The 26,200-nt window shown below is 51.1% G+C and overlaps 1 protein-coding gene across 18 annotated transcripts in view; it reads left to right on the top strand.

The window, feature by feature from the left end:
- LOC146398935 (uncharacterized) overlaps nt 1-26,200 on the top strand; it is a 115,211-nt gene that overhangs the window by 52,445 nt on the left and 36,566 nt on the right. For 11 of the 18 annotated variants that reach the window (XM_084980852.1, XM_084980851.1, XM_084980850.1 and 8 more), the window contains 14 exons: nt 4,043-4,233; nt 4,683-4,707; nt 6,906-6,953; nt 7,997-8,125; nt 10,185-10,405; nt 11,130-11,154; nt 14,204-14,254; nt 14,614-14,661; nt 16,225-16,445; nt 17,170-17,194; nt 20,244-20,294; nt 20,654-20,701; nt 22,265-22,485; nt 23,210-23,234. In XM_084980852.1, the coding sequence (XP_084836978.1) occupies nt 4,043-4,233; nt 4,683-4,707; nt 6,906-6,953; nt 7,997-8,125; nt 10,185-10,405; nt 11,130-11,154; nt 14,204-14,254; nt 14,614-14,661; nt 16,225-16,445; nt 17,170-17,194; nt 20,244-20,294; nt 20,654-20,701; nt 22,265-22,485; nt 23,210-23,234 (1,329 nt within the window). Of the gene's footprint in view, nt 1-4,042; nt 4,234-4,682; nt 4,749-6,905; nt 6,954-7,996; nt 8,126-10,184; nt 10,406-11,129; nt 11,155-14,203; nt 14,255-14,613; nt 14,662-16,224; nt 16,446-17,169; nt 17,195-20,243; nt 20,295-20,653; nt 20,702-22,264; nt 22,486-23,209; nt 23,235-26,200 lie in introns of all 18 variants that reach the window. The other 7 variants (XM_084980857.1, XM_084980856.1, XM_084980854.1 and 4 more) reach the window with 2 other exon arrangements.

Here is a 26,200-nt window from a genome sequence, read left to right as displayed (position 1 = left end):
ACCTGGAGAGTCACAGATTTCCTTTCCTAACCCCGCCCCCCAGCAGGCACTCATCCGGATGGCCACCTCCCCAGTGAGTCCACAGGACTTGATCATCCAGGTGTGGTCTGCCGCAGGAAAGCTGATTCTTGCTAGAGCCGTCATGTGAACTTGAAGGTGTTTTGATCCCTGAGTCAAATTGGGGATCCAAGCAGACCGCTGTTCACATGAGGTGGTCAGCTGGTCACTGTGAAGGGCTGCCAAGGGAAGATTGGGGGAGGATGGGCCGAGTTGGGGTTTGTCTAGTCCTCCAGAGGAGCTCTTTTTGGATGAATGTTTGTATTTTGGGTTGTGGGTCAGAAGATAGAGGCAAAATGTTGGGTAAAGAATTGGACTGCTCTCCTGGCTCTGATATGTTCTCCAGGATCACCCCAGGACATCTTGGGGGCAGCAGGATTCAACAGAGAGAGAGAAAGTGGAGTTCTGGATTCAAGCAAGAGTCCAGGGCATGATCTCAGCGCCAAGCAGGCTTCAGTGGTTCAGGGGGATGTGTGACCTGAGGGAACCAACTGCACTCTTGTCCCAGATCTGCTCACACATGATTGGCGCGACTCTTGAGAAGATGCTCTAAGTTTCAGTGCTGTCCACTGGAAGATAGGGGTTCGAGCCCCTGTTTTGAACCCTCTTCCTCTAAAGTGGCATGATGTGCAGATCAGGGAACGTGACAGGAGACATTCTCCCTGAGCCATAAAGCCCCCTTCCCATGGAAAGGCCTTCTCCTGTTTGGTTCTTCCTCACTCTTTAATTATTGTCTGTATCTGGTCTATTTGGAATGTGGGTCTTTTTCTCTCACCTGTCTTGTGTTCTCAAGCAGAGAGTAACACTGTGTGGTTCTGGGATGCATTTTTTGAGACAACATGTTGACCCTGCACTGCCATCCCTGTCCGTAGAAAGACACATTAGTCTAGACAGAGCAGGTGGGCCCAGAGGGGGCAGAGTTGCCTTCCCTCTGAAAGTTCCAGGCCTTGACTGGTTGCCACAGCAATAGGATGATACCCACGGGGTCCTGCGGTCCAACTGCCACTCTGTGAGTGGAGAGGTGTGTGTTGGGCCACAACTGGGAGGCTCTCCCCTTCACCCCTCAAGAGTTGGACGATGGGCAACCTGAGCTGTTGTTGGGGAGGTATGTTGATACTGATCTAAAGGCTGTTCCATCAGATGGCATAGTTTACCCTGATGGAAAATGTTCTCTGATTTTTTTTTTCATTTCCACCACTTCAATTTGTGTACAGAGATGTAAATCTCTTATACAGCCATTTTGTATTACTCTTAAGATTTTTAATTATTTCTTCCTGGTTGGGCGCCTCAATTTTTTTCTTAATTTATACAATACTCCTTCCTATTTCCCATGTACAAACCTTCTCCCATCACACTAACCCTGGTAATACCCTACTCTGCCTTTATTCAGTGCAGAGGGACCCTGATTCCATTCTTCAATACACATGATGGAAATGGGCATTTATAGCTCCACTCTTCTGAATGCACATATCAACGTCTGAAGCCAATTGCAATTTTTTTGTCCCTTTTGCTATTTCTTGGGCTGCTGCCACGGCATATGGAGGTTCCCAGGCTAGGGGTCGAATCGGAGCTGTAGCCGCCAGCCTACACCAGAGCCACAGCAACTCGGGATCCAATCCATATCTGCAACCTACACCACAGCTCAGAGCAATGCCGGATCTTTAACCCACTGAGCAAGGGCAGGGACCGAACCTGCAACCTCATGGTTCCTATTTGGATTCGTTAACCACTGCTCAACAACGGGAACTCCCAATAATTGCATTTTAAATGTAGAAATTGATTGTAAGGAGTGAAACTTGGATTTTCAAGTAGGATTTCCATGGGTTGATGATGATAAGCTCCCTGGGTAGTTGGCTATTCGCTGGTAGTGTGCTGAGAACACACAGTGCTGGTAGGTTCGTGGGGTGACCATTTGGTAACTGAGGGAAGGAGGGTCCGACTGGTGATCCACAGAGGGAGACTTAGGGTCAGGTCTTCAAGCTGAGAGTCTCTAAAGGGTCCCTTTTAGAGGATAGAAGACTATCCCTGCCACTGCAGGGTCTGAAGAAGGATGAGGAGTTTCCAGGGTACAGATTGGGTTTGGGTGAAGAATGACTTGAGCTCCTGCTCATTCTCAGCCAGACCTTGGTCCAGGCTGCAGAGGAGGAGCTCAGACTCCTATTGCTGTACAGCAGCAAGGGGTACAACATTGTCAGTCAACAGTATTTTCATCACAACAATTTTTTAAAGAAAATTGTGTGAGACATTGACAGTCAGAGATTTTAATTTACTAAACAGTCAGAGCACTGGCCCAGATGGTCTCCTCCCGAGTGAATTCCCAGGAACCTCTTATCCAGGCATGATTAGCTGAAGGGAAGCTCATTCTTGGCATTCAGTCGAGACTGTTCTAAGCTCTGAGCCATCTTGGGAGTGAAACAGACCCCTAGTCGCTGGAGGTTGTCAGCTGGTTGTCATGAAAGTGTAATGTGATGCAGTGGATGACATGAAGATTTGGGGGAGAATGCCTGGGTTGGAGTATCCACGGAGCCAGGGCAAAGCCTCGGTCCTTCAGAGGGGCTTTGTTTGGAGGAAAATGTTGGATTCAGATCAGGGATTAAAGCATGGAGACAAAGGGCTGGATAAGGGTTTGGACTGATGTCTTGGTTCAGCATCTCCTGCAGGGAAGGCATCAGAGCTTGCCCACTAAAACCTTGGGATGGGAGGACTTGTGGGAGAGTGAGAAGATCTCTTGATTCAAGGGTCCAGGGCATGGTCTTGGCCCTGAGCAGGTGTCCGGCCTTCAGGGTTCAGGGATTTCTGTCCTCAAGGAACCAACTACATTCTTGGCCCACATCCATCCTTCAACATTGCCGTGATTCTTGGCAAGTTAGTCTAAAGTTCAATGCCCTCTACTGTCAAATCAGGCTTACACTCTCTGGGTTGCACCCCCTTCGCCTGCAACCGGGCCAACTTGGGGATGAGAGGAGATGATGAGAGAGACGCTACATGACCTGGAAAGCTTCCTTCCCGTGATGTTCTTCCATACTCTCTTGCTGTGGAGCTATTCAAACCCCCTCTTTTGATCCAACCAGCCCCAAGACTCAAGCTTATGCAGGTAGTCATTCAATGAAACCAATCCCAAATGTTAACAAGAGATCCGTGGATAAACCAAAGGCAGTATGAATCCACATAGGAATAAAATTCTACCGGAGAAAAAATTGTAATTATGTTAAATATGTTGCTACATGGATGATCCAAAATGAAACACACTTTTAACAATAGTGAAGTCAGACAGACACAGGAAAAGAAATATTGAACAATTCAACAGATAGGCGGTAAGTAGATTAGGCAGATTGTCAAAGGTGGAAAGTAGAGAGGGCTAAGACTTGGCAGCAGGGCTGAAGGGGGAGTCATTGCTGAATGGGTGCAGAGGTCCTATAAGTTATGATGAGAAAGGTTGTTATGGACAGTGGTGCAAAGTACATGGCTTGTGAAGGCATGCCCGACCCCTGAATTTCCTATTGCCAAAGTATTCCAAAGAGAAGCATTATGTATCTAAGAAAAGAAAAGAGGTGAAACATCCCAGAGGATGGCGTGTGAACACAGGAGCACCCTGTGGGAAGAGTAGGGAAGCTGAAATGATCTCCTGCCATTTCAGAAGATGGAGGAATGTGGCTGGAGAGGAAAATGGGCAGGAGGATTCACGAGACTCTGTCATGGCAGCAGAGCCTGCATGCTCGTGTTGGCCATTTCTCAGATGGAGAATATGCCACGGAGAGGTTCCCTTTAGCAAGAGAGGCAGAGGCTCCCTTTCTCAGGTCTTTCAAGGTGCTCTCTGCCGTCCTTCAAAACGTTTACCCGGGAGGATGGGCCAAGAGAAGCTCTATCCATGCTTCATCCCACCCCCACCCCTTGACTCCCAGCCCATGTCCAGTCAGGTGTGGCACCCAGAGTACCTCCTGATCAGCATCACTGCCTTGCTGACAGTGACTGTGTGTCCCCCTAGAAACACACGACAATGTTGTGGAGGCCAGTGGGAGTGAGAAGACCGAAGAGGAGGCCCCAGCCAGGGAAAATGAGGAGGAGGAAGGCTCGCCCAATAACAAGGTGGAGGAGGAGGCCACAACAAGTGGAAATAACGAGGAGGAGTCCCCAGCCAGCGACAGGGCCGAGCAAGAAGCCCAGACTGCCCCCAAGGTAAGCTCACTTTTCATGATCTGAGATTTAAAAAGGTGCCTCCTTTCTTCTTGGATGTGCCTACTTCAGAAATGGAAATCGGAGGAAGTCCATTATAGAGGATATATGCAGATTCCTCTTTGAAGGGATGTTGAGTCAAAGTTTGGTACCAACCAATAACTCCTTGCAAGGGGCATTGGCAAAAGTGACCCTATCAGTTCTGCAGTGTATGGTAGGGAGCATTTTTCTTTGAAGAAGACCAAAATTTTTTTAAATGAACATGACCTTGAGAGATCTTCCTTGAAAAGCTGGTGCCTTTTCCAAAGGTGTCTTTGCTGTCTTCTTTTGGGGAAACAGACTCAACTCTGCCTTCTGTCTGTGTGCCTGCGGTCCGCAACCACAGGAAGACCTGTGGCCACAGTGCAGAGGATGCTGTGACACTCACAGTGTTTTCTTTTCTCTCATCACAGGTGGACGGGATGGACGATGAAAGCCGTAAGTATTCTGGAACCCGGCTCTGCTGAGGAGAAGTCCAGGTGTTGAGGAAGGGCGGGGGGTGCTTTCCTGCCCCTTTGGTTGCAGAGACACCCTGATTCTGGGTTCCTCCTGGGAAAGGGGGTGAAGGATGGGGTGAAAGAGACTGACTTCCCACAAAAGGGCCATCCCAAGTCCTCGGGTCCCTGGAGGAAAGGAGGCTCTTTGTATGGTGGGGGTAGGTGTCCGGGAACATTGGGGGGTGTGCGTGTGAGGGCCTGTTGGTGTGATTGTGAACCAGTGTGAGTGGGTGTGTTTTGTGGGGAGTCACTTGTGCCTTAGCACCACATAGCTGTCCAGTTTCTCGTTGAACAGTCTCATGATGACCGCAGGCTAACTGTCCATTCCCTCATTCTCCCTGCACCCGCTGGGAGCAAGATTTGGGGAAAAGGCTTTCCTTCCTCTGTTGGTCTTTCGTTTCCTCTTTTCTTCCCCCTCTGCTTGGTGCAGACTTTCATGCTGTTGTTTCAAATATGTGCCGTGAAGTCGAGCCTCTTGAGGTTGTAAGTGTCCCGAGGGAGTGTTGTGAACGCTGTGCTCCCCCCGCACCTCCTGCCCACTCGGGGCAGCCACCCTTCCAGCCTCTGCTCAGGAGTGGTCTTTCAGACACCTCATGTGCATGACATCAGAGAGTCTTTGTCCTTCTGTGTCTGACTGGCTTCACTTGAAGTGATGTCCTCCAGCGAGTTCCTGTTGAGGCTCAGAGCTCATGAACCTGACCAGTACCTATGAGGACACGGGTTCGACCCTTGACCTTGCTCAGTGGGTTAAGGATCTGACTTTTCCCTGAGCCACGGTGTAGGTTGCAGACATGGCTCAGATCCCAAGTTGCTGTTGCTGTAGCATAGGCAAGCAGCTGTAGCTCTGATTCAGCTCCTAGCCTAGGAACCTCCAAATGCCTCAAGCGAGGCCCTAAAAAGACCAAAAGAAATGATATTGAGATTTTGATATGTGTTGTAGTGTACCTGCTGTTTTTTCATGTAGTATGAAATGTCAATGATATTCCGTCTTCCAATCTATTTTTTTTATTTTTCTGTATTTTTCAGGCCTTGCTCATGACATAATGAAGTTCCCAGGTGAGGGGTCAAATCTGAGCTATTTATGCCAAACTACACCAGAGCCACATCCACACCTACAACACACGTCTGTGACCTACACCACAGCTCAAATCAACACTGGACCCTTAACCCACTGAGTGAAGCCAGGGATTGAACCTGCTTCATCATGGATATTAGTTGGGTTCATTCCTGATGAGCCACAATGGGCACTCCTCCTTCCCCTCTGTGAACATGGAATGTCATTTGAATTCTTTGTGACTTATTCAGTTCTTTCAGCAATGTTTTGTAGTTTTCAGTGTAAAAGTTGTTTCCTTTCTTAGAGCCCTGAGCCTGCTTTCCAGCTACTCCAGCAGCACCATGAGAAGGACGGGCTCGTGAAAACATTGGCGTGTCCCTCACTGCCTCTGCACTGAGCTCTGATTATGGCAGCACAGGTGTTGTGGGCCATACACAGCACCTCTGCTTACCCGTGGGTTCTGCTAGGAATCGGTCTAGAATGTCACCGTTGCCATCTCTCTTTGGGGGTCTGCAGGGCCTCCCAGAATTCCTGGCACAGGTTCATGAGCACAGGAGATACATACAGATGAATGATCAGGTCAGACCAGCCAACTGGTCTGCAGTAAAGCATGTCCGGGGAGGGGAGGTCATATCTTGCTCATCTTTGAATCTCCACCCTGAACACGATGCCTGATGTGGCAGTCACTGGCAGATCACCTCTTTATACTTCATGGAATTCTGTAATAAATAGTGCAATCCATTCATATAAAACACAGCACCGTTCAATTGCTTACTCAGCTATCCCCTTTTCAGTGTGTGTAGAGGTGGAATTTCAGGTGTGTCAGTTTAGAGGTAGGAGCTATAAATGGCCATAGAAGGAAGAAGTTGAAAGGTCATTCCTTCAGCACGTTGCTGTCCTTCGAATGTTGGCATCTGTGCTCACCTTGTGTGGAAGGGTCTCAGTCCATGGAGCAGAGGGAAGGTCTGGGAGCCTGGAGGAAAACCCAGGGTGATGCTCTGTAACCTGCAGTCACCTCAGGGAAGCAGGAGGAATGGGAGGGTCACTCTTTCTAACTCAATTCCCCACGTGGTGTATTTCTACAGAGTCAGTGGTGGAGAGCCTGAGCAGCCGCCAGGATGAGGAGGCTGCAGGTAGGGAAGAGCACGCAGCTGGGATCCAGTGGGAGAGGGTTCCTGGGAGCACCTGGGTTCCGCCTGCTGCCGGGAGAGGGAGGAAGTGGGGGATAGGACTTGGCGGGTGAGTGGGTGGGTGGCCTAATGAGTGGCACTCTGCTGTGGTGTTTTCCCCTGTGAAATGGATACCACGAAGAAGACTTGGGTCCCTGGTCTTTGTTGTGCTGTGTTTGTATTCCTCTCTCCTTTTCTTTGAGAGGGAGAATCGATTTTCCCTCCCAAAGCTGCTCCTTCCTGCTTTGGTCTCTGCCCGTTGTGCAAGTTTGCTTTGTGATTGGCACCGTGAGGGCCCAGTGCACAAGAGCTGTTGACTTGGTTTCCTTTATTGGCCTTGAGGGACCTGAAGTGGTGGCACCTGAAGTGGTGGCACCTTGACCCTGGAGACCAAGTTGGTCGAGTGAGTGTCAGGTGGTGGGTGAGAAGGCAGCTCTCTGGCTCTGCATGTTTGGGATTTCTGACCTCCCTGTCCTATTGTGTCCTCACGGTGTGTCCTGAGGGAAGGGGCGTTCCCAGAGTTGGATGCCCAGAACAGGGAACTGAGGCACAGACAGATCTACATCTCCTTTTGTGGCATGTGTTTCTTCTACAGGGGATGTGAGGAGTTCCCTAGTGTCCTAGAGGCTAAAGATCGAGTGTTCGATCCCTTCCGTGGTGCAGAATCAAGTGCCTGGGTTGGGAACCACTGCATCCCCTGGGAGTGGTGACAATCAATCAGTCAACCAATGGGATTGACATCAGACCATTCTGCATGGTCATTATCTAGGTTGTCTCCGCTACCCAGAGGCATTTTCACACGAAACCTGTGTGGGGAGGTAATGTTTTGAAGTGCACCCCAAAGAGCAAGATCTTTCTAAGTAGAACTTGGATTCTGAAGGCTCTTCTGGGCGGCCGGGTGTTATGGGCTTTGAGGGCTTGGCCTGGGAGTCAATTATTAGTCATTTCCCTGTTATCTTCTGCAATCAGGATGTCACTCGTTCTCTCTGTTGTCATGTATTTTCCAGAATCTTGCTTTGGAAACCTAGGATCTTGCTTCAGAAGTCTGAGGGCAATTTTGTTCTTTACCACCTTGGCTGGAATAATCCCATGGTGGCCACACAACAGGGTGCACCCTGCCAATGAGCCAGATGAAGGTACTGTGGAACCTGACTCAATACATCCAGGCCTGAACAATGATTCTAGTTCATTCCGTGTTCCAAATTTCAGAACAAACTCTACAAATGCTACGCCACATCTTTCTTTTATTCCATGATGCAAATTCAAACGAACTAACTCGGAGTTCCCATCGTGGCGCAGTGGTTAATAAATCCGACTAGGAACCATGAGGTTGTGAGTTTGATCTCTGGCCTTGCTCAGTGGGTTAAGGATCCAGGGTTGCCGTGAGCCATGGTGTAGGTTGAAGATGTGGCTCGGATCCTGAGTTGCAGTGGCAGTGGTCACTGTAGGCCACTACAACTCTGATTAGACCCGTATCCTGGGAATCTCCATATGCTGAGGGAAGCAGGCCTAGAAAAGGCAAAATGACAAAAAAAGCAAAAAATAAATTGAATAACTCAGTTGGTAATTTCCCAACTATGGAAATAATGATTCATTTAAAATCGACATTTGGTTCCTGGTTAATAGCAAAGGTGACCTCACTCATTTTATGACATTTGCTGATATTTAACATTTCCAGTTGTAATAGATCCCTGCATGGAACCACATTTCCCAATTTGAAAACAATACTAGAAATGATTTAGAACAAGATTATATTAACAAGAAATGGTGGATATTACAGAAAGCTCCTCTAACCCATTGCTCCAATTTCCACCAATGACAACGTCCAGCACTGAATGGGGAACTCATGGTACACTGAGCAGCAAAAGATTCCTATAATTTTAATTAATGAAAAGTTCCCCATTTACATTCACATTCAGTTTTTGGGCTGTGCCAGTAGTTGAGGTTGGACACATGCAAAATATTAGGAGGCCCCAGTATGTTACCATAGAGAACGTGTACACTCCCATTTGTAGAAGGACGTTATTCCCAACAGCAAAGAGATGAAACCAATCACAAATGACAAGAGATCAGGAGAGAGATCAAATGCGATATGTAAACAGAAGAGAACAGTATTCTACCGGAAACAAAAGTAAAATTTTAAATAGGATACCAAGAGGATGATCCAAAAAAAAAAAAAACTAAGTACTGTTTGACCAAAAGTGAGGAGTTCCCATCATGGCGTGCCAGCAGTGAAACCGATTAGGAAGCATGAGATTGTGAGTTTGACCCCTGGCCACAATCAGGGGGATAAGGATCTGGTGATGCCGTGAGCTGTGGTGTAGGTGGCAGATGCAGCTGGGATCCTGCCTTGCTGTGGCTCTGACATAAAATGGCAGCTACGGCTCCTATTAGACCCCTAGCCTGGGAACCTCCATATGGCATGTGTGTGGCCCTAAAAAGCAACAAGTATCAATAGAAAAAAAAAATAGAGAAATCAGGCAGCACAGAGAAGGAAATATCGTGCAACTCAACATATAGGCGGTAACCAGACTCGGCAGAGTGTCAGAGATGGAAAGTAGAAATGGCCAAGACCTGGCAGCAGGGCTGAAGGGGGAGTCATTCCTGAATGGGTGCAGAGGTCCTATGAGTTATGATGAGAAAAGTTGTTATGGACAGTGGTGCAAAGTACATAGCATTGGGAAGGCCTGCTCTCCCCGTGAGTTTCCTATTGCCAAAGTATTCCAAAGAGAAGCATTATGTATCTAAGAAAAGAAAAGAGGCGAAACATCCCAGAGGATGGCGTGTGAACACAGGAGCACCCTGTGGGAAGAGTAGGGAAGCTGAAATGATCTCCTGCCATTTCAGAAGATGGAGGAATGTGGCTGGAGAGGAAAATGGGCAGGAGGATTCACGAGACTCTGTCATGGCAGCAGAGCCTGCATGCTCGTGTTGGCCATTTCTCAGATGGAGAATATGCCACGGAGAGGTTCCCTTTAGCAAGAGAGGCAGAGGCTCCCTTTCTCAGGTCTTTCAAGGTGCTCTCTGCCGTCCTTCAAAACGTTTACCCGGGAGGATGGGCCAAGAGAAGCTCCATCCGTGCTTCATCCCACCCCCACCCCTTGACTCTCAGCCCATGTCCAGTCAGGTGAGGTGCCCAGAGTACCTCCCGAGCAGCACCACCGCCTTGCTGACAGTGACTGTGTGTCCCCCTAGCAACCCTCGATGATGTTGTGGAGGCCGGCGGGAGTGAGAAGACGGAGGAAGAGGCCCTGGCTGGGGCAAATGAGGAGGAGGTGGGGCCGGGAACTGAGAAGGTGCAGGAGGAGGCTGCCTGCATTGACGAGGCAGAGGAGGAGGCAGGCCCATCCCTTGAAAATGACGAGGAGTCCCCAGCCAGCGACCTGGTTGAGCAGGAAGACCAGCTTGCCCCCAAGGTAAGCTCACCTTTCTTGATCGGAGATTTAAAAAGGTGCCTCCTTTCTTCTTGGATGTGCCTACTTCAGAAAAGGAAATCTGAGCAAGTCCATTATAGAGGATATATGCACATTCCTCTGTGGAGGAATGTTGAGTCAAAGTTTGGTACCAACCAATAACTCCTTCCAAGGGGCATTGGCAAAAGGGACCACATCAGTTCCCAAGTGTACATAGGGAGCATTTGTCTTTGAAGAAGCCTGAATGTTTTGTTTTGTTGTCTTTTTGCCTTTTCTAGGGCCACTCCTGTGGCATATGGAGGTTCCCAGGCTCAGGGTCAAACCAGAGCTGTAGCCACCGGCCTGCGCCAGAGCCACAGCAACGCGGGATCCGAGCAACGTCTGCAACCTACACCTCAGCTCACGGCAATGCCGGATCCTTAACCCACTGAGCAAGGCCAGGGATCGAACCCGCAACCTCATGGTTCCTGGTCGGATTCGTTAACCACTGCGCCACGACGGGAACTCCAAAGAAGCCTGAATGTTTTTTAAATGAACGTGGACTTGGGAGGTCTTCCATGAAAAGCTGGTGCCTTTTCCACAGGTGTCTTTGCTGTCTTCTTTTGGGGAAACAGACTCAACTCTGCCTTCTGTCTGTGTGCCTGCGGTCCGCAACCACAGGAAGACCTGTGGCCACAGTGCAGAGGATGCTGTGACACTCACAGTGTTTTCTTTTCTCTCATCACAGGTGGACGGGATGGACGATGAAAGCCGTAAGTATTCTGGAACCCGGCTCTGCTGAGGAGAAGTCCAGGTGTTGAGGAAGGGCGGGGGGTGCTTTCCTGCCCCTTTGGTTGCAGAGACACCCTGATTCTGGGTTCCTCCTGGGAAAGGGGGTGAAGGATGGGGTGAAAGAGACTGACTTCCCACAAAAGGGCCATCCCAAGTCCTCGGGTCCCTGGAGGAAAGGAGGCTCTTTGTATGGTGGGGGTAGGTGTCCGGGAACATTGGGGGGGTGTGCGTGTGAGGGCCTGTTGGTGTGATTGTGAACCAGTGTGAGTGGGTGTGTTTTGTGGGGAGTCACTTGTGCCTTAGCACCACATAGCTGTCCAGTTTCTCGTTGAACAGTCTCATGATGACCGCAGGCTAACTGTCCATTCCCTCATTCTCCCTGCACCCGCTGGGAGCAAGGTTTGGGGAAAAGGCTTTCCTTCCTCTGTTGGTCTTTCGTTTCCTCTTTTCTTCCCCCTCTGCTTGGTGCAGACTTTCATGCTGTTGTTTCAAACATGTGCCATGAACTCGAGCCTCTTGAGGTTGTAAGTGTCCCGAGGAGTGTTGTGAACGCTGTGCTCCCCCCGCACCTCCTGCCCACTCGGGGCAGCCACCCTTCCAGCCTCTGCTCAGGAGTGGTCTTTCAGACACCTCATGTGCATGACATCAGAGAGTCTTTGTCCTTCTGTGTCTGACTGGCTTCACTTGAAGTGATGTCCTCCAGCGAGTTCCTGTTGAGGCTCAGAGCTCATGAACCTGACCAGTACCTATGAGGACACGGGTTCGACCCTTGGCCTTGCTCAGTGGGTGAAGAATCCCGCATTGCGGTGAGCTGCGGCAGAGGTCCCAGACGCGGCTGGTATCCAGCTTGGCTGTGGCTGTGGTGTCGGCCGGTGGCCACAGCTCTGATTTGCCGCCTCGCCTGGGAATTTCCATCTGCTGCGGGGGCAGCCCTCAAGCCCAAAAGTGAATCAGTCAATAATGTCCTGGAGTTCTCTGTGCATTGCTGCAATGGGTAGGGTTTCCTTCTTCTGTGACAACGGAATACCTTGCTATGGTCTGTATCCACCCCGTTGTCTTTCTCAGTCTGTGTGCCCGTGGACACTGGGGCTCTGTTTCTGTTGGGCTCTTGTGTATGGCGCTGCCGTGATCCTGGGATGGCAGGTCTCTTTACCCGACACTGATGGATCTTCCTTTACATGTCCATGCAGCAGTGGGATTGCAGGGTCCTGCCGTGGTGTTTCCCGTCCTGGCTGGCCCCGTTGACATTCCCTGCTACAGTGTCCAGAAGTCCCAGGCAGTCACATCTTCCCAAACATCTGTTCAGGTTTGAAAACACTCCGTGTCCTACCAGGTGGGAGGTGATACCTCGTGGTGCCTTTGCTTTGCCTTTCCATTGTGATAGGCGACTTTGGGAAACATGCCCTCTGTGTGCTGCTCTCTGTGGTCTTCTTGGACGGTGGGTCTCTCCCAGGCTTCCACTCATCTACAACTGAGGTATTTGCCTTTTGATTCAATTGATTTGTAGTTGTTTCCCATATATTCCAAATATGAGCCCCTGTTTCAAATACAAGATTTACAAATATCCTCTTCTGTAGGTTGTCTTTCCATTCAGTGGATTGTTAGCCACTGTCCTTTCTGTTTGTTTCTATTTTAATGGAGGTACAGTGTTGTTTCACTCTCTGCTGTGGAGCAACGTTCCCCAGTCGTGTGTGTCCATTAACGTATGTTCCTTTTTTGATATTATTGCCGTCTGAGATCAGGTCGATTACAGGAGATTGGATCTCGTTCTCCGTGTGCTGCAACAGGAGGACCTTGTTGTCTCTCCATTCTCAATGCCGTAGTTGGCATCAACTGCCCCCAAACTCCCAGTCCGTGCCCTTCACAACCACAAGTCTGTTCTCTGCATCCGTGGGTTCTGTGGACAGGTTCCTTTGTGCCGTGCTTTAGATTCCACCTCTAAGTGAGATCAGGTGGTATCCGTCTTTCTCTTTGTCACGTACTTCACTTTGCACGAGAATCTCCCGATCCATCCCTATTGTTTTGAGTGGCATTGGTTTCTTCTTCGATTTTCTGGCTGAGTCGTGAATTCCATCATCTATGTGGACCACATCGTCATGAGCCATTCATCTGTCTGTGGACATGAGGTGGCTTCCCTGTCTTGGCTGTTGTGAACAGTGCTGCCATAAACATAGAGGGGCATATGTCTTTTTCCTGGATACATTTGTCCTGATATTTCCCAGGGTGCTCGGCTTGCTAGGTCGCATGCCCTGCTGTGTTCAGTTTTCGCAGGACCCTCCATGGTGTCTTCCATAGTGGTTGTACCAGTGTACGTTCGCATCGGCAATGCTGGGGCGGGGGAGCCTTTTCTCCACCCGTATCTGCGACCGACACCAGAGCTCTCGGCAACGCTGGATCCTTAACCCCCCTCAGCGAGGCCAGGGATCAACCCCGCAAGCTCGTGGTTCCTAGTCGGATTCGTTTCCGCTGTGCCCTGACGGGAACTCCTGGGTGGTTTCTTTGCTGTTGTTGTTGTGGAGGTGTGTGAGTTTTCTTTATATATGTTTTGGAGGTGAACCTCACGGGCAGTGGTCCCTTTCTCCTCAGTGCTTCTGTAGAGCTGCTGTCCACAGTGTGCCAGCCACTGGCCAGAAGGAGCCATTTCTGCTTAATTGAGTTCAGTCAGTAGTTAGGTCTGCCTCTTGCAGTGAACAGAATAAAGCAGCCTATGGTTCACTCCCAGGGGCCACCACACAAGTGTGTCCATGCAGCTGGAATTTCAGGTGTGTCACCCTGGAGCTGAGGCCTCCAGATGGACTCGTAGAAGGGAGATGTGTAAGGCTCCATCCCTCAGCAGCCCACGATCTCTGAAGGTTTGCCACTGTGGCCAATGTTTTATGGAAGCTTCTGAGGCCGTAGAGCAGAGGGAAGTTCTGAGCACACGGAGGACAAGCCAGGGTGGTGCTGTGTGGCCGCAAACAACCCTAAGTAGGGGATACGTGTGGGGGACAGGCTCTAACACCTTGATTCCTTATGTCTGTGTCTCTGCAGTATGTTTCATGGAGAGTCTGAGTGACAGCAACCATGATGAAAGTGATACAGGTAAGAACAGCTCTCAGGTAGGAGCCAATGGGAGAGGGATCCCGGGACACTTGGGTGACGCCTGCTGCTTGGAGTGTGGGGCAGGTGAGTCTGAAACTTAAAAACAGAAAGAAATTGATGTAAAGCTGTTCACCGCCTACTTTAATAAGGAGAGGGAGCAGATAGGAGATGCCTGAATGTTGGCATCTGTGCTCACCTTGTGTGGAAGGGTCTCAGTCCATGGAGCAGAGGGAAGGTCTGGGCACCTGGAGGAAAAACCAGGGTGATGCTCTGTACCCGTAGTCACCTCAGGGAAGCCGGAGAAACGGGAGGGCCACTCTTTCTAACTCCTTGATTCCCCTGATGGTGTGTTTCTACAGACTCAGTGGTGGAGAGCCTGAGCAGCCGCCAGGATGAGGAGGCTGCAGGTAGGGAAGAGCACGCAGCTGGGATCCAGTGGGAGAGGGTTCCTGGGAGCACCTGGGTTCCGCCTGCTGCCGGGAGAGGGAGGAAGTGGGGGATAGGACTTGGCGGGTGGGTGGGTGGGTGGCCTAATGAGTGGCACTCTGCTGTGGTGTTTTCCCCTGTGAAATGGATACCACGAAGAAGACTTGGGTCCCTGGTCTTTGTTGTGCTGTGTTTGTATTCCTCTCTCCTTTTCTTTGAGAGGGAGAATCGATTTTCCCTCCCAAAGCTGCTCCTTCCTGCTTTGGTCTCTGCCCGTTGTGCAAGTTTGCTTTGTGATTGGCACCGTGAGGGCCCAGTGCACAAGAGCTGTTGACTTGGTTTCCTTTATTGGCCTTGAGGGACCTGAAGTGGTGGCACCTGAAGTGGTGGCACCTTGACCCTGGAGACCAAGTTGGTCGAGTGAGTGTCAGGTGGTGGGTGAGAAGGCAGCTCTCTGGCTCTGCATGTTTGGGATTTCTGGCCTCCCTGTCCTATTGTGTCCTCACGGTGTGTCCTGAGGGAAGGGATGTTCGCAGAGTTGGATGAGTTAAAGGAGGCATACTTGGAGTTCCAGTGGTTAAGGAATCCAACTAGGAACCATGAGATTGCGGGTTCGATCGCTGGCCTCACTCAGTGAGTTAAGGATCCAGTAATGCCGTGAGCTGTGGTGTAGGTGGCAGATGCAGCTGGGATCCTGCCTTGCTGTGGCTCTGACATAAAATGGCAGCTACGGCTCCTATTAGACCCCTAGCCTGGGAACCTCCATATGGCATGTGTGTGGCCCTAAAAAGCAACAAGTATCAATAGAAAAAAAAAATAGAGAAATCAGGCAGCACAGAGAAGGAAATATCGTGCAACTCAACATATAGGCGGTAACCAGACTCGGCAGAGTGTCAGAGATGGAAAGTAGAAATGGCCAAGACCTGGCAGCAGGGCTGAAGGGGGAGTCATTCCTGAATGGGTGCAGAGGTCCTATGAGTTATGATGAGAAAAGTTGTTATGGACAGTGGTGCAAAGTACATAGCATTGGGAAGGCCTGCTCTCCCCGTGAGTTTCCTATTGCCAAAGTATTCCAAAGAGAAGCATTATGTATCTAAGAAAAGAAAAGAGGCGAAACATCCCAGAGGATGGCGTGTGAACACAGGAGCACCCTGTGGGAAGAGTAGGGAAGCTGAAATGATCTCCTGCCATTTCAGAAGATGGAGGAATGTGGCTGGAGAGGAAAATGGGCAGGAGGATTCACGAGACTCTGTCATGGCAGCAGAGCCTGCATGCTCGTGTTGGCCATTTCTCAGATGGAGAATATGCCACGGAGAGGTTCCCTTTAGCAAGAGAGGCAGAGGCTCCCTTTCTCAGGTCTTTCAAGGTGCTCTCTGCCGTCCTTCAAAACGTTTACCCGGGAGGATGGGCCAAGAGAAGCTCCATCCGTGCTTCATCCCACCCCCACCCCTTGACTCTCAGCCCATGTCCAGTCAGGTGAGGTGCCCAGAGTACCTCCCGAGCAGCACCACCGCCTTGCTGACAGTGACTGTGTGTCCCCCTAGCAACCCTCGATGATGTTGTGGAGGCCGGCGGGAGTGAGAAGACGGAGGAAGAGGCCCTGGCTGGGGCAAATGAGGAGGAGGTGGGGCCGGGAACTGAGAAGGTGCAGGAGGAGGCTGCCTGCATTGACGAGGCAGAGGAGGAGGCAGGCCCATCCCTTGAAAATGACGAGGAGTCCCCAGCCAGCGACCTGGTTGAGCAGGAAGACCAGCTTGCCCCCAAGGTAAGCTCACCTTTCTTGATCGGAGATTTAAAAAGGTGCCTCCTTTCTTCTTGGATGTGCCTACTTCAGAAAAGGAAATCTGAGCAAGTCCATTATAGAGGATATATGCACATTCCTCTGTGGAGGAATGTTGAGTCAAAGTTTGGTACCAACCAATAACTCCTTCCAAGGGGCATTGGCAAAAGGGACCACATCAGTTCCCAAGTGTACATAGGGAGCATTTGTCTTTGAAGAAGCCTGAATGTTTTGTTTTGTTGTCTTTTTGCCTTTTCTAGGGCCACTCCTGTGGCATATGGAGGTTCCCAGGCTCAGGGTCAAACCAGAGCTGTAGCCACCGGCCTGCGCCAGAGCCACAGCAACGCGGGATCCGAGCAACGTCTGCAACCTACACCTCAGCTCACGGCAATGCCGGATCCTTAACCCACTGAGCAAGGCCAGGGATCGAACCCGCAACCTCATGGTTCCTGGTCGGATTCGTTAACCACTGCGCCACGACGGGAACTCCAAAGAAGCCTGAATGTTTTTTAAATGAACGTGGACTTGGGAGGTCTTCCATGAAAAGCTGGTGCCTTTTCCACAGGTGTCTTTGCTGTCTTCTTTTGGGGAAACAGACTCAACTCTGCCTTCTGTCTGTGTGCCTGCGGTCCGCAACCACAGGAAGACCTGTGGCCACAGTGCAGAGGATGCTGTGACACTCACAGTGTTTTCTTTTCTCTCATCACAGGTGGACGGGATGGACGATGAAAGCCGTAAGTATTCTGGAACCCGGCTCTGCTGAGGAGAAGTCCAGGTGTTGAGGAAGGGCGGGGGGTGCTTTCCTGCCCCTTTGGTTGCAGAGACACCCTGATTCTGGGTTCCTCCTGGGAAAGGGGGTGAAGGATGGGGTGAAAGAGACTGACTTCCCACAAAAGGGCCATCCCAAGTCCTCGGGTCCCTGGAGGAAAGGAGGCTCTTTGTATGGTGGGGGTAGGTGTCCGGGAACATTGGGGGGGTGTGCGTGTGAGGGCCTGTTGGTGTGATTGTGAACCAGTGTGAGTGGGTGTGTTTTGTGGGGAGTCACTTGTGCCTTAGCACCACATAGCTGTCCAGTTTCTCGTTGAACAGTCTCATGATGACCGCAGGCTAACTGTCCATTCCCTCATTCTCCCTGCACCCGCTGGGAGCAAGGTTTGGGGAAAAGGCTTTCCTTCCTCTGTTGGTCTTTCGTTTCCTCTTTTCTTCCCCCTCTGCTTGGTGCAGACTTTCATGCTGTTGTTTCAAACATGTGCCATGAACTCGAGCCTCTTGAGGTTGTAAGTGTCCCGAGGAGTGTTGTGAACGCTGTGCTCCCCCCGCACCTCCTGCCCACTCGGGGCAGCCACCCTTCCAGCCTCTGCTCAGGAGTGGTCTTTCAGACACCTCATGTGCATGACATCAGAGAGTCTTTGTCCTTCTGTGTCTGACTGGCTTCACTTGAAGTGATGTCCTCCAGCGAGTTCCTGTTGAGGCTCAGAGCTCATGAACCTGACCAGTACCTATGAGGACACGGGTTCGACCCTTGGCCTTGCTCAGTGGGTGAAGAATCCCGCATTGCGGTGAGCTGCGGCAGAGGTCCCAGACGCGGCTGGTATCCAGCTTGGCTGTGGCTGTGGTGTCGGCCGGTGGCCACAGCTCTGATTTGCCGCCTCGCCTGGGAATTTCCATCTGCTGCGGGGGCAGCCCTCAAGCCCAAAAGTGAATCAGTCAATAATGTCCTGGAGTTCTCTGTGCATTGCTGCAATGGGTAGGGTTTCCTTCTTCTGTGACAACGGAATACCTTGCTATGGTCTGTATCCACCCCGTTGTCTTTCTCAGTCTGTGTGCCCGTGGACACTGGGGCTCTGTTTCTGTTGGGCTCTTGTGTATGGCGCTGCCGTGATCCTGGGATGGCAGGTCTCTTTACCCGACACTGATGGATCTTCCTTTACATGTCCATGCAGCAGTGGGATTGCAGGGTCCTGCCGTGGTGTTTCCCGTCCTGGCTGGCCCCGTTGACATTCCCTGCTACAGTGTCCAGAAGTCCCAGGCAGTCACATCTTCCCAAACATCTGTTCAGGTTTGAAAACACTCCGTGTCCTACCAGGTGGGAGGTGATACCTCGTGGTGCCTTTGCTTTGCCTTTCCATTGTGATAGGCGACTTTGGGAAACATGCCCTCTGTGTGCTGCTCTCTGTGGTCTTCTTGGACGGTGGGTCTCTCCCAGGCTTCCACTCATCTACAACTGAGGTATTTGCCTTTTGATTCAATTGATTTGTAGTTGTTTCCCATATATTCCAAATATGAGCCCCTGTTTCAAATACAAGATTTACAAATATCCTCTTCTGTAGGTTGTCTTTCCATTCAGTGGATTGTTAGCCACTGTCCTTTCTGTTTGTTTCTATTTTAATGGAGGTACAGTGTTGTTTCACTCTCTGCTGTGGAGCAACGTTCCCCAGTCGTGTGTGTCCATTAACGTATGTTCCTTTTTTGATATTATTGCCGTCTGAGATCAGGTCGATTACAGGAGATTGGATCTCGTTCTCCGTGTGCTGCAACAGGAGGACCTTGTTGTCTCTCCATTCTCAATGCCGTAGTTGGCATCAACTGCCCCCAAACTCCCAGTCCGTGCCCTTCACAACCACAAGTCTGTTCTCTGCATCCGTGGGTTCTGTGGACAGGTTCCTTTGTGCCGTGCTTTAGATTCCACCTCTAAGTGAGATCAGGTGGTATCCGTCTTTCTCTTTGTCACGTACTTCACTTTGCACGAGAATCTCCCGATCCATCCCTATTGTTTTGAGTGGCATTGGTTTCTTCTTCGATTTTCTGGCTGAGTCGTGAATTCCATCATCTATGTGGACCACATCGTCATGAGCCATTCATCTGTCTGTGGACATGAGGTGGCTTCCCTGTCTTGGCTGTTGTGAACAGTGCTGCCATAAACATAGAGGGGCATATGTCTTTTTCCTGGATACATTTGTCCTGATATTTCCCAGGGTGCTCGGCTTGCTAGGTCGCATGCCCTGCTGTGTTCAGTTTTCGCAGGACCCTCCATGGTGTCTTCCATAGTGGTTGTACCAGTGTACGTTCGCATCGGCAATGCTGGGGCGGGGGAGCCTTTTCTCCACCCGTATCTGCGACCGACACCAGAGCTCTCGGCAACGCTGGATCCTTAACCCCCCTCAGCGAGGCCAGGGATCAACCCCGCAAGCTCGTGGTTCCTAGTCGGATTCGTTTCCGCTGTGCCCTGACGGGAACTCCTGGGTGGTTTCTTTGCTGTTGTTGTTGTGGAGGTGTGTGAGTTTTCTTTATATATGTTTTGGAGGTGAACCTCACGGGCAGTGGTCCCTTTCTCCTCAGTGCTTCTGTAGAGCTGCTGTCCACAGTGTGCCAGCCACTGGCCAGAAGGAGCCATTTCTGCTTAATTGAGTTCAGTCAGTAGTTAGGTCTGCCTCTTGCAGTGAACAGAATAAAGCAGCCTATGGTTCACTCCCAGGGGCCACCACACAAGTGTGTCCATGCAGCTGGAATTTCAGGTGTGTCACCCTGGAGCTGAGGCCTCCAGATGGACTCGTAGAAGGGAGATGTGTAAGGCTCCATCCCTCAGCAGCCCACGATCTCTGAAGGTTTGCCACTGTGGCCAATGTTTTATGGAAGCTTCTGAGGCCGTAGAGCAGAGGGAAGTTCTGAGCACACGGAGGACAAGCCAGGGTGGTGCTGTGTGGCCGCAAACAACCCTAAGTAGGGGATACGTGTGGGGGACAGGCTCTAACACCTTGATTCCTTATGTCTGTGTCTCTGCAGTATGTTTCATGGAGAGTCTGAGTGACAGCAACCATGATGAAAGTGATACAGGTAAGAACAGCTCTCAGGTAGGAGCCAATGGGAGAGGGATCCCGGGACACTTGGGTGACGCCTGCTGCTTGGAGTGTGGGGCAGGTGAGTCTGAAACTTAAAAACAGAAAGAAATTGATGTAAAGCTGTTCACCGCCTACTTTAATAAGGAGAGGGAGCAGATAGGAGATGCCTGAATGTTGGCATCTGTGCTCACCTTGTGTGGAAGGGTCTCAGTCCATGGAGCAGAGGGAAGGTCTGGGCACCTGGAGGAAAAACCAGGGTGATGCTCTGTACCCGTAGTCACCTCAGGGAAGCCGGAGAAACGGGAGGGCCACTCTTTCTAACTCCTTGATTCCCCTGATGGTGTGTTTCTACAGACTCAGTGGTGGAGAGCCTGAGCAGCCGCCAGGATGAGGAGGCTGCAGGTAGGGAAGAGCACGCAGCTGGGATCCAGTGGGAGAGGGTTCCTGGGAGCACCTGGGTTCCGCCTGCTGCCGGGAGAGGGAGGAAGTGGGGGATAGGACTTGGCGGGTGGGTGGGTGGGTGGCCTAATGAGTGGCACTCTGCTGTGGTGTTTTCCCCTGTGAAATGGATACCACGAAGAAGACTTGGGTCCCTGGTCTTTGTTGTGCTGTGTTTGTATTCCTCTCTCCTTTTCTTTGAGAGGGAGAATCGATTTTCCCTCCCAAAGCTGCTCCTTCCTGCTTTGGTCTCTGCCCGTTGTGCAAGTTTGCTTTGTGATTGGCACCGTGAGGGCCCAGTGCACAAGAGCTGTTGACTTGGTTTCCTTTATTGGCCTTGAGGGACCTGAAGTGGTGGCACCTGAAGTGGTGGCACCTTGACCCTGGAGACCAAGTTGGTCGAGTGAGTGTCAGGTGGTGGGTGAGAAGGCAGCTCTCTGGCTCTGCATGTTTGGGATTTCTGGCCTCCCTGTCCTATTGTGTCCTCACGGTGTGTCCTGAGGGAAGGGATGTTCGCAGAGTTGGATGAGTTAAAGGAGGCATACTTGGAGTTCCAGTGGTTAAGGAATCCAACTAGGAACCATGAGATTGCGGGTTCGATCGCTGGCCTCACTCAGTGAGTTAAGGATCCAGTAATGCCGTGAGCTGTGGTGTAGGTGGCAGATGCAGCTGGGATCCTGCCTTGCTGTGGCTCTGACATAAAATGGCAGCTACGGCTCCTATTAGACCCCTAGCCTGGGAACCTCCATATGGCATGTGTGTGGCCCTAAAAAGCAACAAGTATCAATAGAAAAAAAAAATAGAGAAATCAGGCAGCACAGAGAAGGAAATATCGTGCAACTCAACATATAGGCGGTAACCAGACTCGGCAGAGTGTCAGAGATGGAAAGTAGAAATGGCCAAGACCTGGCAGCAGGGCTGAAGGGGGAGTCATTCCTGAATGGGTGCAGAGGTCCTATGAGTTATGATGAGAAAAGTTGTTATGGACAGTGGTGCAAAGTACATAGCATTGGGAAGGCCTGCTCTCCCCGTGAGTTTCCTATTGCCAAAGTATTCCAAAGAGAAGCATTATGTATCTAAGAAAAGAAAAGAGGCGAAACATCCCAGAGGATGGCGTGTGAACACAGGAGCACCCTGTGGGAAGAGTAGGGAAGCTGAAATGATCTCCTGCCATTTCAGAAGATGGAGGAATGTGGCTGGAGAGGAAAATGGGCAGGAGGATTCACGAGACTCTGTCATGGCAGCAGAGCCTGCATGCTCGTGTTGGCCATTTCTCAGATGGAGAATATGCCACGGAGAGGTTCCCTTTAGCAAGAGAGGCAGAGGCTCCCTTTCTCAGGTCTTTCAAGGTGCTCTCTGCCGTCCTTCAAAACGTTTACCCGGGAGGATGGGCCAAGAGAAGCTCCATCCGTGCTTCATCCCACCCCCACCCCTTGACTCTCAGCCCATGTCCAGTCAGGTGAGGTGCCCAGAGTACCTCCCGAGCAGCACCACCGCCTTGCTGACAGTGACTGTGTGTCCCCCTAGCAACCCTCGATGATGTTGTGGAGGCCGGCGGGAGTGAGAAGACGGAGGAAGAGGCCCTGGCTGGGGCAAATGAGGAGGAGGTGGGGCCGGGAACTGAGAAGGTGCAGGAGGAGGCTGCCTGCATTGACGAGGCAGAGGAGGAGGCAGGCCCATCCCTTGAAAATGACGAGGAGTCCCCAGCCAGCGACCTGGTTGAGCAGGAAGACCAGCTTGCCCCCAAGGTAAGCTCACCTTTCTTGATCGGAGATTTAAAAAGGTGCCTCCTTTCTTCTTGGATGTGCCTACTTCAGAAAAGGAAATCTGAGCAAGTCCATTATAGAGGATATATGCACATTCCTCTGTGGAGGAATGTTGAGTCAAAGTTTGGTACCAACCAATAACTCCTTCCAAGGGGCATTGGCAAAAGGGACCACATCAGTTCCCAAGTGTACATAGGGAGCATTTGTCTTTGAAGAAGCCTGAATGTTTTGTTTTGTTGTCTTTTTGCCTTTTCTAGGGCCACTCCTGTGGCATATGGAGGTTCCCAGGCTCAGGGTCAAACCAGAGCTGTAGCCACCGGCCTGCGCCAGAGCCACAGCAACGCGGGATCCGAGCAACGTCTGCAACCTACACCTCAGCTCACGGCAATGCCGGATCCTTAACCCACTGAGCAAGGCCAGGGATCGAACCCGCAACCTCATGGTTCCTGGTCGGATTCGTTAACCACTGCGCCACGACGGGAACTCCAAAGAAGCCTGAATGTTTTTTAAATGAACGTGGACTTGGGAGGTCTTCCATGAAAAGCTGGTGCCTTTTCCACAGGTGTCTTTGCTGTCTTCTTTTGGGGAAACAGACTCAACTCTGCCTTCTGTCTGTGTGCCTGCGGTCCGCAACCACAGGAAGACCTGTGGCCACAGTGCAGAGGATGCTGTGACACTCACAGTGTTTTCTTTTCTCTCATCACAGGTGGACGGGATGGACGATGAAAGCCGTAAGTATTCTGGAACCCGGCTCTGCTGAGGAGAAGTCCAGGTGTTGAGGAAGGGCGGGGGGTGCTTTCCTGCCCCTTTGGTTGCAGAGACACCCTGATTCTGGGTTCCTCCTGGGAAAGGGGGTGAAGGATGGGGTGAAAGAGACTGACTTCCCACAAAAGGGCCATCCCAAGTCCTCGGGTCCCTGGAGGAAAGGAGGCTCTTTGTATGGTGGGGGTAGGTGTCCGGGAACATTGGGGGGGTGTGCGTGTGAGGGCCTGTTGGTGTGATTGTGAACCAGTGTGAGTGGGTGTGTTTTGTGGGGAGTCACTTGTGCCTTAGCACCACATAGCTGTCCAGTTTCTCGTTGAACAGTCTCATGATGACCGCAGGCTAACTGTCCATTCCCTCATTCTCCCTGCACCCGCTGGGAGCAAGGTTTGGGGAAAAGGCTTTCCTTCCTCTGTTGGTCTTTCGTTTCCTCTTTTCTTCCCCCTCTGCTTGGTGCAGACTTTCATGCTGTTGTTTCAAACATGTGCCATGAACTCGAGCCTCTTGAGGTTGTAAGTGTCCCGAGGAGTGTTGTGAACGCTGTGCTCCCCCCGCACCTCCTGCCCACTCGGGGCAGCCACCCTTCCAGCCTCTGCTCAGGAGTGGTCTTTCAGACACCTCATGTGCATGACATCAGAGAGTCTTTGTCCTTCTGTGTCTGACTGGCTTCACTTGAAGTGATGTCCTCCAGCGAGTTCCTGTTGAGGCTCAGAGCTCATGAACCTGACCAGTACCTATGAGGACACGGGTTCGACCCTTGGCCTTGCTCAGTGGGTGAAGAATCCCGCATTGCGGTGAGCTGCGGCAGAGGTCCCAGACGCGGCTGGTATCCAGCTTGGCTGTGGCTGTGGTGTCGGCCGGTGGCCACAGCTCTGATTTGCCGCCTCGCCTGGGAATTTCCATCTGCTGCGGGGGCAGCCCTCAAGCCCAAAAGTGAATCAGTCAATAATGTCCTGGAGTTCTCTGTGCATTGCTGCAATGGGTAGGGTTTCCTTCTTCTGTGACAACGGAATACCTTGCTATGGTCTGTATCCACCCCGTTGTCTTTCTCAGTCTGTGTGCCCGTGGACACTGGGGCTCTGTTTCTGTTGGGCTCTTGTGTATGGCGCTGCCGTGATCCTGGGATGGCAGGTCTCTTTACCCGACACTGATGGATCTTCCTTTACATGTCCATGCAGCAGTGGGATTGCAGGGTCCTGCCGTGGTGTTTCCCGTCCTGGCTGGCCCCGTTGACATTCCCTGCTACAGTGTCCAGAAGTCCCAGGCAGTCACATCTTCCCAAACATCTGTTCAGGTTTGAAAACACTCCGTGTCCTACCAGGTGGGAGGTGATACCTCGTGGTGCCTTTGCTTTGCCTTTCCATTGTGATAGGCGACTTTGGGAAACATGCCCTCTGTGTGCTGCTCTCTGTGGTCTTCTTGGACGGTGGGTCTCTCCCAGGCTTCCACTCATCTACAACTGAGGTATTTGCCTTTTGATTCAATTGATTTGTAGTTGTTTCCCATATATTCCAAATATGAGCCCCTGTTTCAAATACAAGATTTACAAATATCCTCTTCTGTAGGTTGTCTTTCCATTCAGTGGATTGTTAGACACTGTCCTTTCTGTTTGTTTCTATTTTAATGGAGGTACAGTGTTGTTTCACTCTCTGCTGTGGAGCAACGTTCCCCAGTCGTGTGTGTCCATTAACGTATGTTCCTTTTTTGATATTATTGCCGTCTGAGATCAGGTCGATTACAGGAGATTGGATCTCGTTCTCCGTGTGCTGCAACAGGAGGACCTTGTTGTCTCTCCATTCTCAATGCCGTAGTTGGCATCAACTGCCCCCAAACTCCCAGTCCGTGCCCTTCACAACCACAAGTCTGTTCTCTGCATCCGTGGGTTCTGTGGACAGGTTCCTTTGTGCCGTGCTTTAGATTCCACCTCTAAGTGAGATCAGGTGGTATCCGTCTTTCTCTTTGTCACGTACTTCACTTTGCACGAGAATCTCCCGATCCATCCCTATTGTTTTGAGTGGCATTGGTTTCTTCTTCGATTTTCTGGCTGAGTCGTGAATTCCATCATCTATGTGGACCACATCGTCATGAGCCATTCATCTGTCTGTGGACATGAGGTGGCTTCCCTGTCTTGGCTGTTGTGAACAGTGCTGCCATAAACATAGAGGGGCATATGTCTTTTTCCTGGATACATTTGTCCTGATATTTCCCAGGGTGCTCGGCTTGCTAGGTCGCATGCCCTGCTGTGTTCAGTTTTCGCAGGACCCTCCATGGTGTCTTCCATAGTGGTTGTACCAGTGTACGTTCGCATCGGCAATGCTGGGGCGGGGGAGCCTTTTCTCCACCCGTATCTGCGACCGACACCAGAGCTCTCGGCAACGCTGGATCCTTAACCCCCCTCAGCGAGGCCAGGGATCAACCCCGCAAGCTCGTGGTTCCTAGTCGGATTCGTTTCCGCTGTGCCCTGACGGGAACTCCTGGGTGGTTTCTTTGCTGTTGTTGTTGTGGAGGTGTGTGAGTTTTCTTTATATATGTTTTGGAGGTGAACCTCACGGGCAGTGGTCCCTTTCTCCTCAGTGCTTCTGTAGAGCTGCTGTCCACAGTGTGCCAGCCACTGGCCAGAAGGAGCCATTTCTGCTTAATTGAGTTCAGTCAGTAGTTAGGTCTGCCTCTTGCAGTGAACAGAATAAAGCAGCCTATGGTTCACTCCCAGGGGCCACCACACAAGTGTGTCCATGCAGCTGGAATTTCAGGTGTGTCACCCTGGAGCTGAGGCCTCCAGATGGACTCGTAGAAGGGAGATGTGTAAGGCTCCATCCCTCAGCAGCCCACGATCTCTGAAGGTTTGCCACTGTGGCCAATGTTTTATGGAAGCTTCTGAGGCCGTAGAGCAGAGGGAAGTTCTGAGCACACGGAGGACAAGCCAGGGTGGTGCTGT

Source organism: Sus scrofa, chromosome 10 (assembly GCF_054392235.1).
Source record: "Sus scrofa isolate SSC_HxYL_T2T_F1_AM1 chromosome 10, Sscrofa_HxYL_maternal_Yorkshire_Landrace_v2.0, whole genome shotgun sequence".
Lineage (NCBI taxonomy): Eukaryota > Metazoa > Chordata > Mammalia > Artiodactyla > Suidae > Sus > Sus scrofa.
This window is presented reverse-complemented; position numbering and strand designations above follow the sequence as displayed.